Source organism: Limulus polyphemus, unplaced genomic scaffold (genome assembly GCF_000517525.1).
Source record: "Limulus polyphemus unplaced genomic scaffold, Limulus_polyphemus-2.1.2 Scaffold576, whole genome shotgun sequence".
Taxonomy (NCBI): Eukaryota; Metazoa; Arthropoda; class Merostomata; order Xiphosura; family Limulidae; genus Limulus; species Limulus polyphemus.
Window position 1 is genome coordinate 182,472 of NW_013666186.1, and position 12,137 is coordinate 194,608.

The 12,137-nt window shown below is 35.8% G+C and overlaps 1 protein-coding gene across 1 annotated transcript in view; it reads right to left on the reverse strand.

Annotated features, from left to right (window-relative positions):
• LOC106459210 (enhancer of mRNA-decapping protein 4-like) overlaps positions 1-12,137 on the reverse strand; it is a 161,540-nt gene that overhangs the window by 108,722 nt on the left and 40,681 nt on the right. Inside the window, exon 8 of the mRNA XM_022385655.1 lies at positions 4,436-4,540. Within this exon, the coding sequence (XP_022241363.1) occupies positions 4,436-4,540 (105 nt within the window). The remainder of the gene's footprint in view (positions 1-4,435; positions 4,541-12,137) is intronic.

Here is a 12,137-nt window from a genome sequence, read left to right on the forward strand (position 1 = left end):
TTTTTTGTCATCACAAAATCAAGCTTTAACAACTACAGGGTGTCCCTAAAGTCTGGACACATAGGTAATCTTTTTTTCTTACCTCCACAGATTAAATTTGAAGCTTTGTTTTATGTGAATGGTGAGGTTAACAGACAGAATGTTCGATACTGGTCGCAAAGCAATCCGTATTGGGTGGACCATTCCAAACAGCAAGGAGCGCAAAAAATTATGGTGTGGTTTGTGGAAAGCTCATGTGTTGGGGTCATTTTTCTTCAATGAATATGTAACTGGTGAGACTTATCTTGCCATGTTGAGAGACTAGTTATTGCCCAAACTTGAAAGACTAGGTGAAGGACTTGCGCCCCTGCATTTCACCACGGTGGTAAGAGATTGGCTGAATGACAATTTCCCTAACTGGATTGGAAGACGTGGTGATGTGGAGTGGTCTCCTCGTTCACCAGACCTTAGCCCCCTTGACTTCTTTTTCTGGGGTATGCTAAAGGAGAAGGTGTACTCGATGAAAATCACAGATGCAACAAACTTGATTGAACGCATAAAGAGTGAATGTGCTAAAATCGACGGCAATGTGGAGTTATTGCATCGAGTTCACGTGAATCTTGCAAAACGCATCAACCTTTGCATCACAAATGATGGAAATCATATTGAAGATGTTATTTGTTAATATTCCAATTGAATAAAATGTTGTTGAAAATTGCATTTCTTGAAAATCTGCATTTTTGCCTATGTGACCAGACTTTAGGGACACCCTGTACAACAAAAATTCTGCATATATCAAAAATATCACCAAGGTACAGACTATAACATTAGATATAAGATGTGCATGGGTTTTGGAGGTGACTGACAAAGTAGGACCCACACTGTGTGTGGGGGATACTGTCTATTAGTATTAATTTCTGTTTGCAAGTCTCATATGTTAAAAAAAAAGAATAAGTTAGGAAGGAAGATGTGGGTGCTCAAGCCCACAACGTAACACATCTATTTCACCTTTCATGCCTGCAGACAGGTGTGGGAGGGTGACTACTCTCAAAAGAAATGTAAAATGATAGAAAAACGAAAATAAGGTCCTATCATTGGGGAGGTAAGTAAAGGAACCATACTTCCTGACATTCCAGCCCCATTATAACAGTTAAGGCTGAAATTAATAAGTTAATATCAGTAGTACAGTAGACCAATTATATCACTATAGAAATATAAAAACCCAACCAAGTTATTTGAACTAGACTAACTCCCAATCTCCACCCATTATGTTTATTCATAAAGTCTACTGTTTTAACACACATACTTATCCTTATCTGCATGCTATTTACCACTCCACTAATAGTGAACCATACCATAACATATAAAAGTAAGATTAAAAATATAGTCTGCACTGATGTGCCTTGAATAGAGGAAAATACAGTCCAAAGACAAAAAATGCATTAGGCTTTTACATCACAGACTATATTTTCAATTTTACCTTTAGTGAAAAGAAATCTGTAGTATAATCATTAAGCAGTTGGTCCAATATCAAATAATAAATTAGGCACAATGCCATAATATTATTCACATTCTTAAATTAATTTAGGTTACCATATATTGAATTAGCATTATCACTTCAACCACACTCTTTAAATTTCATTCTACACAATTAATGATGTTTTACTGTGTTACATTCAAAATTTAATTAAACAACTTTACTATCAATGTATTCTTATGAAATTAGGATTATTATATATATGTTATAATTCAAAGTTTCATATTATAAAAGTTTGAATTCCTTCATTTCAAAAGAAACCTTTACATAAAAATACTTAAAAATTCAGTTTTGTTGCCACGTGACACATGAGCAATTGCAAATCTTAATGTTTTGTCTCTATTACTTGAATAATAGCTCATATACACTAAACATGTATGTCTAGAGTGAATCTACTGGTACAGCACTGTTTATGCATTCTTAGTTCAAATTCCATCAAGTCAACCAGATATCAGAAAAAAATTAACTTGCCCAACTCTTGACAGTAGCCACACCCAGCTTTTTATATGGACATGTTATTTCAAACAACATGTACTTATTTCATTGACATTTATATAACCAATAGAAAGAGTTCATTTGAAACTACAATCTCCCAATTGTTATTTTTAAAATAGATACTCAATATTCGTTATCAATTAAATCAAACAGCAGAAGCACTGTTTGTTGATCTTGTCCTCTCTCTCTTGCCTAGGTACATATAAGTAAGATATGATAGTCACAAGTATAATCTGCATGCTTTGATAAGTTTCTTTCATGTTCACAGCATGAACAACCAGAGTCAATGGCTTAGTGTTCCCACTGTGCAAAAGTTCAGTTTTCAGACTAACTTTAGATGAGTCGATAAAAAGTCTCCATTCTTGAGGATGACATTCAGTACCTAATTCTTCCATTAGTGCCTCAGTATTTGTATACAGAAACACAAAGTATTTTGCATGCTTTAGTGAGAAGCAAGACTTTTATGGCTGCTTCTGTAAATTGGAGCTAATAAATTACCTTGCTGTAAACAAAAGCCAAGAACTTCTCCATGCTGCTTTGATAGAGACAAGTCATGAATCAGATCATTTAGCTCTTCTTGTGTGATCAGATGAGGCAGTTTATGTTGTGGTGCCACAGGAATAGAATTACTAGATGAAGAGGATGAAAATGATTCATTGTCTTCTTTGCAGGATACCTTTTCTGTTTCTAATTCACTTGTGGATGTGGCACTGGAAGACCATCCCCACTGAGGTACTGGTTTCATTGCAGATGCATTATCTGGATATTTAATGTATTGTTTAGTTTTGCCTGAATGTCCAGAAACAGTAATCATGCAAAAATAACAGTCAGTCAGATGATCTTTCAGCTCACACCATATCATGGGAACTGCAAATGGCATACCTGCTCTCTTCTTATTCAGCCACTGTGTCAAGCCAAATGTGCAAACTGTACAACATACACATATGGAGCCCAGTGTTTTTCTTGAATACCAATTTTACATACAAAATAGTGGTAATAAGCTAAATTTTTCTTGAGTGTGATCTTTTTCCTTCACAAAACTTTAACATACTTTCTACAAATGTAGCAGAAACTGTTTGGGTGACTTTTGCACTTTACTGGAACTGGAGGCAGCCAGCATTTCAAATGATTTTCTAAAAAATATAAAAGAATTTATGTTTACATAAATAAAGTTTAAAAAATTTTTAAAAACAAAGTTTTGCAGAATATGATTATATCACGGATTTGATGCGAGGAAGAAGATCAGACTTTATTTTGACTGTACGTGGAACAAGGTGAAGTGACCAATTGAATGAGTGAGAGGCAACGGAGAGTGAGGCATCTGACTCTGCCCCTTTCATGCCCAGTTGAGGGATTTCTCGAAATGTCCTAGAAAACTGAGCATGTGAAGGTTCCCAGTTGAGTGTGGGTATGAAACAAAAATGGTGCAATTCACAACAATTATATCCAGAACAAATAGCATGTATGAACAATATATATTTGAAATTTTACACCAATACAATACAGTTAGTGTTTGAAGTTATCAAAAATGTATGCTTTTTACCCATTAACCCTATCACCACGGGTATCCTTTACTGCGCATGACACTAGGTTTTAAACTACTTTTTGTTTATGTTATACCAATTCGAATAGCCTAAAATCTTAGCTAATAATCCATATTTTAATAGTTTACAAGTTTTAAGTTCTTAGTTCTACAATGCAATATTTAAAAATAAAATCTTTATTATGTATGCTAGTGAGTATTTCATACATGATGTCATTCAATATGATAATTTGAGCTGCAAATTTGCCAAGTGTTTTACATCTTGTATGGCCAGATTTTTAGTTAGACATGGTTCAAAGGGCAATAAAATAACAAAATTAAGTATAAGCAGATGTATAATGTTACAAGCCTTAAGCTATTTAGGATAAACAACTGTAGTTTTCTATTAGAATCTGCAGTCATTCTATAAAGAAAAAAGGTAACTTAGATTTATTTTTAAATTCTTTTATGGCAGTTACAAAGTCAGTTGCATCAACCAAGTCCATATAGTGTTAGGATAGAGAATATAACATATGAAATATAAAATTTTACTGAGAAGAAAAACATTTGACATTTATGTAGGAGACTGCTATAGAAGTGAAATTTGAAAATTTTCAGATGAAGTATTTTTAATCTAAACATAAAAATCACTTTGCATTCAGAACAGTCAATACTTACTTTATATATTCATAGACAGGTCCTTAATAAAAATACTTCCTTAAAAAATCTGATTTTCTATGTGTAAAATACTGGCAATGTTCACTGGTAGATTGCCAAATGCCATGGAGGTACATGTATTATGTTTAAAAATAAAAAAAGGATGGAGATATGGAAATGCTGGTGGTTACGAGGTCAGTCATATTGACTGACCCTATATCAAAGAATTAAGGTGATACACCAACCTTCTGATGTTCCTGAAATGCCTGGTAGCCAATTTCTACTTGATCCACCATTATAGGACCATGACCATATTCCCTCGAAACCATGTCCACATGCCACATCTCAGCCTTAAAAAAAAAAAGTCCTAGATACACATACGAAAATATAAAAACAAAAGTGTACTTTGTATCAATTAAAATTCTACATAAAAGATAGGAAGTGACTTTTTGATCATTATAATGTCATCTAACGCTGATGTGCAATATATTTTCCAGTACTTTTGAAAGTCTTTATAACAAAACTATGTATATATTCACTGATGTTATCTAAGAAATTCATTCTTCACCCTTTCAAAGTGAGTGAAGCTATCAATGCTCAAATTTGCACCAAAGAAAACATTAAAAGACATACAATTGAGTTTAGAAATTTACTGTGATCCACCTCTACACACACACACACACACACACACACACACACACACACACACACAACAACAACAAAATACCAAACCCAAATCAGGAATAGAATGAAAACTACTTAGAAAGTCAGTAAGACTATAGGCATATTTGAATTTCAACATTTAAAAAAAAAACTAAAAACATTTCAAACATAGCTCTTCACTAGTAAAACTATCTTGAACCTGAACTTTACCATATTTGAGCTAGTCTGTTAAGTTTAGTTTGAATATATCTCTCCTAAATAAAGCATACTCTGCAAACAAACCTTTCTCTCCACACTACATTCACTTCTGACTATCAAGTGTCTTTTTGATACTGAAAGATATAGGATAGCTATAGACAGCTCTGCTCAACAAGTTCAAATAAACAATTGCTTGAAACAATTTCATGTTATCATTCAATCTTCAGAAAGGACTTATGTTCACAAACAGTTCAGTCACAATTAAATTATATATTTAAGGTACCTAAACAGAGAATAAACCTATATGATATTTATGCTGTAGTGTCACACCATATGACCTTACATGTAGTCAGTTAAAATCAGCGAGGAGCTTCAAGACTAAAAACTAACTTGAAATTTTAAAACTAATATATATATTATTAATTCATTCATGCTTATCTTCACTGGAATATTCAGCTCATACAAAGGGTTGAGTACATTAACTCTCTCAGCATGGGTTTATTGACATAAATACATGAAATAGTAGTTCAATAAAATTTTGAATGCAAGTTAACAAACAAGATAACATGGCCTTTAACCCTATCCCCATGGGTATCCTTTTATTGCACATTACATAAGGCTTTAGTGTCTTACATTCAATATTTTATTAAACTATTTTTTTTGTTTTACCAATTAGAAAAGCATAAAATCTCAGTTAATAATTTATATTTTAATAGTATATAAGTTTTAAGTTCTTAATTCTATAAGCCAATATCTAAAACAATTCTGAATTTCCCCTAGCATAATACACGACACATTTTCTCAAGGTATCTTCTCTTCTCTATTTTATCCACCACCCCTCCAGTAACTATGAAATGAAACATAAATTACTCACTATAAAATAGTCATTTCTCAGACAGACCATAATTTTCATAACCTTCCATTTTGTTTAGTTACAGAGCCATCAAATAGCAAATCAGACCCCTCCTGCCACACCCACCTGTCACATCCTCTCTTTCAGGATTTTGTAACAGCTAGCTGGATGAATTTGTAATGACTTGTTGCATAGTTAGAAACCCAAAAAATTGTTATTATTAGAAGAAATTGTCTGCTTTTTGCATGTTATTATTTTATGTACTTTGGTGCATTATTTAATTACATAAAAATTATTTAATGCACAACTACTATTAGTATTAAAAAAGTAGGTTTAAGTGTCATCGATAGCTGAAAAAAAAAAAGAATACTCAGGTAAGTACTTTATTACTTCATTTTCATTATTATTCTTTATTTATTATAGATGTATTTCCAATAATACTTACCTCCACTGACACTATAGCTAGAATCCCAAATTGAGAAGGTGGAGGGGCAGGTGCAGGCATGAACCATACAGAAAGTTTATATAGAACGGAAGTTTACCAAGATAAAGATGATACAAGATTGGGGGAATTGCACTACATCCAGAACTGGTATGCTCTTCACCAGGAACTCAGATCTTATATCAAAGGTGGAATAGAGTACGAGTATTCATCAGTATAGGCTAGTCCCAACCAGATAGCCGAGGTTCCAAAACTAAGGATTGGAATTAATGGGTCATGATACCTATATCCCACATTAGTGGCTTGGACTATTGGACTGTAATGTTATACAGACTTTTGATTGGATCCCAACCTGTAGCCATACAGTGATGCGTTTCACACCGCCGGAATCATGACAAGAAAGTAACCAACACCAAAGTGGACAAACTTTCTTCTCCACCTGAAGAAATCCAATAGGCAACACCCTGGCTCACAATGACAAGATCATGTATGCCTTGCTCAAACAAATCCAGTCTGGAATTATGAACATTCATCCTCACTCACCAATCAAGTCGGCGGGCAAGGAGTATTCCGCTTGCCCCTGGAATTATGGAGAGGACATGGAACCTGTGCTCAACCAAGGACCTAGGAATTATGATGAGATAGTGGACCTCCTTCCATGAACAATATGTGAAACGGACATTGATCAAAGAGAAGGACTATACACCCTCAACCAGATAGCTTCATATCAAATCGAAACCAGAATTACGAGCAGGCTCTCACAGAGGTTGGTGCCACTCCTACTGATATCTAAGAAAAACATCCAGGGACCCTAGTAGGAGGGCCCCTAACTGCACTCTCTTCTCCAGGAGTGGAGGAACACACTCGAACACTCTGAATGAAAAGCCTCTGTCCACCACTCCAGTGACTGGAAACTGGAGTGGTAAGGACTCCCAAGCTCCACCAGTAGAGTCGGGAGGAGTAATATGTGTTGGGAGCCCTGAGAAAAAGTGGTGCTCTGGAAACTGTTCCCTACATTTTCAAAAGCAAACTGACCCTGATTTATTCAACCTGAAGATCGGTAGGGAAGGGCAGGATCTCCTTTAACTTTACTCATGATAGTCCATGATAATAAGATAAATACCATCCGTTACGTGCCTAGATGGTCTTATGGAACACCCCATTTTGACAGAGTCTGTTGCAACCTGTAATAATTATAGTGAAATTGGTTGCTAGTGTGGAATTGAAAAGAGAAAGCAAACCAGCCTGGGCAACACTCACCACAGAGTGGGATCCAATGAAAAATAAGAGTATGTGATTAAGGAAAATACTCACCTCTGGTGAATATCTAATAAATGTGGTTAAATTAGCTCCAGTGGTTAGTCAAAAACCCTTAGAAGAGGAAACTGCCAGATCATGTAAACAATGAAATAGGAAAGTATTAGGAGTAATCCACATACCAGACCGCACAATGTCCTAAAGAGGGCAATTCAACCAGTGGAATGGATACCCCCAATAGTAATGTTGTTCCAATCCAACCACCATTCACAATCAACAATATTGCACCTGAGTAATGACACAGGATGATCCAAAGGATCAGAAAGCATGATTCAATGACTGTGCAGTTATTACTGAAGGGACCTCATATAAACTCATCCCAAATAAATGAGAGGCTCGATGGATGCCCACATCTCCAACAGAGAAAGAATCATCCATGCAGTAGAAGAAGGAGACATATGTATAAGCTCTTTCCATTTGTTTGAAGCCTGATAGGGGTTGGTTGGGCACAACTTAAAGTGTATTAAAAATAACACACCCAGATGGATGAGATATTGCATTGGTGTCAGCATAGATTTCTCCAGTCTGATAAAGAAGCCTGCTTTTGTGGCTTCTAAAAGGAGAGTCTGAAAATTTGTTCTGCTACTTTATGGGATGGTGCCAGAAGAATCCAGTCATCTATATAATGGTTTGTGAATTGGTCCATGGAATGTAGATGAGAAAAACTCTAACAACTCTGCAGAAGTCGTAAGGTGCTGATGCAAGACCAAAAAGTAGAGCCTTGAACTGCAGAACCTGATCCACGTGCATAAATCTGAGAAACTTCCGGAAAAATTCTGCTACGGGAATATGGAGATAAGCATCAGTAACATCGAACTTGGTCATCCAGAGCTCTGGTGCAAAGTGACATCATAGGTTGAGAAAGGATTCCATAGTAATTCACGAAGAATCTAAAATTGATTAAGTCAAGACAAATCAATGATTTGACGCCAATCTCCAGTCTTCTTGAGAACATCACATATAAGTGGAAATAAAATCCCATAACAACTGGATCAACCCTCTACTACTGCCATTTTGACTGACAAATGTCTTATAGCCATGAAGCTCCACTTATCGTAAATATGTTGGAGGTGACAAGGCAACAGGTTGTGCAGATAAATATGGAGGTGATGTAAATTGAATGACCAACCCTGAATTCAGAGCATGGAATACCCATGAATCCTTGGTGAAAGAACTCCATATGACTAGAAAGTGATGTAAACGTGGTCTCACTGCTCCCCAACCCAAGGGATAGACACCGACACTGTTGTCGATGGTCCTCCGAGCCGAAAATCCTCGAGAATACAGATGGACTCTATTATGGGAACCAATAAACCTAGGAACCGAAGGTGGGGGTGGGTCGGGAAAACCAAGAGCTGACACTCCCAAATTAATCCCAGAAAGGTGAAAAGTCAACGACGATAAAGAAGAATGCAAACAAACTGAACCAAATCTTGATTCTAACATCTCTGTAACTCCAGCAAATAACCTGGGATGGAGAAAAAAAGCTTTCCGTAACTCCCGAGGGCAGAAGATGATAAACAAACATTTTTAATAAAGAATCTCTATCCAATAAATCTCAACCACAAACCAGCCAGGAAACCAAAGAAAGAACTGAAAAAGACAATCTGACTGAGGTAAACATCAGCAAAATTCCCAACTCCTCCTCAAGTTGCCGAGGTAAAAAATTGATAGGCTTCCAACAAAAGTTAAAGATAAATACCTGAGGACAATTGTTCGAGTAAAATGAATCCGAGAAAATTGTGATCTGTTTCAAGTGATCACATGTTCCAATCGAGACCCACAAAGCTCCAAAAGGGGGTCCAATTGTTGAGAATCTAAATATACCTCCTCCTAGTGGTAATAAGCCAAAGCATGCTGTTCCGATAAAACATGGGGAACCAGTCATAGATATCCCATCGTGTAACTGAGAGGCAAATGTCCCAGCATAAACAGCAATATCAGGAGGAGGAGGAAAATTAAGTATTCACTTGCCATCCTTGCTGCCGACAAGGAAGGGGTAGAGTCAAATGCAATAGAGAGCCTCCCAAAACCTCATAAACTCAAGTAACCAACTGAAGGGGATAGAGGTAGCTGATAAAAATGATCCCCTGTTGAGATCGACCTAGTAAAAGAAGGAGCTGAAAAAAATTATTTTAAATTCACCCCAGCTGGTCCGGGTCATTTCCAAAAGCCGCCTCAGAACCCCCCAGAAAGACACCCTCATTCTGCAAATATGTGTCCAACTCCCAATGGATCAGATCACAGACAGCCTCGACTGAGAATGACCCTTCCCCTGGTCATTGACATATAGTAGATAACAGAGGTGGAAGTGGAGAGGTCTGAATGGCCTTTGTAATAGAAACATTAATTCAGGAATTCATACCTGTCAGTACATTTTTTGTTATTATTAAAGTAATTTATAAATATATGAAGATATAACCGCAGTAACGCAAACCACATTCAAAGTTGCAATGTAAATTGTGAATGATCACAACACTCTTGTCTATATAAATCCGTGGCGAATGCTTTGCCAAGGAAAAAGTGATTACATTACCTGAATGAGGTGATTATATACAATACCTAGACATAGGGTGCATTGAAGTTGGTTGACAAATATGCAAATTAGAATTTGCCAAGGACATTCGAGTGGGGTATAAAAGACTGGAGCAATTGTTTTCAATGCTTAGATGGGCAAAGAGTGAAAACCCTGGAGATAAAGAAATAGCTATAGTGTCGGCAGAGATAAGTATGTTTTGGAAGTAACTAAAATGTAAAAATATGGATCTCTTTAGATTAGTTAAAGTTAGATTATGTAAACTAAAAAAGAATAATATTATAAAAATATTTCATGAGGCACACACGTGAGCACCTCGCAATAGCTCGTGGGTAAGGTAATTCGATAGTGTAATGTGAGCTGCACATTTCCTAATTGATTAACAACATATAATGGTGTGAATAGTAGTCAGACATGGTTCAAAGGGCAGCAAAAATAAAATTTAATTATAAATAGATGTATATTGTTACGAGTTTATAGCTACTTAGGATAAACAAATGTAGTTTCATGTTACAATTTGAAGTCATTCTAGAAAGAGAAAAATGTTAATTTAAGTTTATTTCGATGTTTCTTTTGGTGGTTACAAGGTTGGTTGAATTGACCAATCCCATTTTGAGCTAGGATAGAGAAAATAACAGATAAACTATAAAGTTTTACTGAAAAAAAAACATTTGGAATGCATTTAGGAGGTTTTAGATTACACAAACAAAATCTGAGATTTTTGAGATGAAGAAAAGTATTTTTAATTTTAACATGAAAATCACTGCACACAGACTATTCAAAACAAATGCTCAATATATTCATGGACAAATGTCAAGAGATTTAAAAATGATTTTGGAGTCTTACTATGTCAATACGGTCCATGTCATCATTTTCAGTCAGGCTCTGTATGATAACCATATATTCTGAAAATACCCCTGTAGTGTAGCTTACATTTCAAACAGCTCCATCATAAGATTGTCATGTCCAAAGCATACCACCATTACCTGCACCTTTTCACAATCCATCTACTGTGCAAAGATGGTTTCCCAGCAAATGTTTCAATAGTGCAATTGTCATTTTATGGAATAGTATAAATTCCCATTTCTTTCTCTAGCTGTTTGAGCTATGTGACAGTTGAAAAAGAGGTATGACTGGAAGCTTCATCTTGGTGAACTCATACCATGTTGGTCTCATTTCGAATTGGTAACTGTCTTGGTTATGTCGTGAACTGTTGCCTGGGGTAAGTACACGGCTTTTTCCATTTATGTTTTGTGTTTGTGGAGTCTCATGTGGTACAAGACATCTGCCTTTTCTTACAATGGCTGTACTTTCCCTAACTTAATCCATATTATTTTGTTTTCCATTGCCATTAACCCTATCACCCCAGGTATCCTTTACTGTGCATGACACAAGGTTTTAGTGTCTTACATTCAAAATTTTATTAAACTATTAGGTCATCAAGAAATTAATGTCGTGTATTGGAACACTTTCATTAACCACCCCCCAAAAAATGCACATCACATACAATAGTTGAATGAACCACCTAAACATCACTTTAGTGTAGCCTATATAATGTGTCCAGTTTAGTATACTCTAATCCCTAATAGCGATGGCACACAATGACACACACATTCAGCATGTTATGCAGTTTGAATACAAGAAGGGGAAACAATGCCTCTGTAGCCACAAAGAATAGCAAAGAAGTTTATGGAAATGTTTTTAACAATTGTAAGTCTCAAAGATGGTTCAGCAAATTTCATTCAGGTGACTTTAGCCTTAAAAACTGTTATAGCAGGAGCCTACATGTTGGAATTGATATTGATGTTCTGAAGACGCTTGTTGAGTCTAACCCAAGGCAACACACTCGTGAAATGAGCTTGAAATTTCATATTTCTCATGAAACAATGCGTAAACATCTAAGGAATACAGGAAAACTCCATAAAGAAGGTGTTTAGG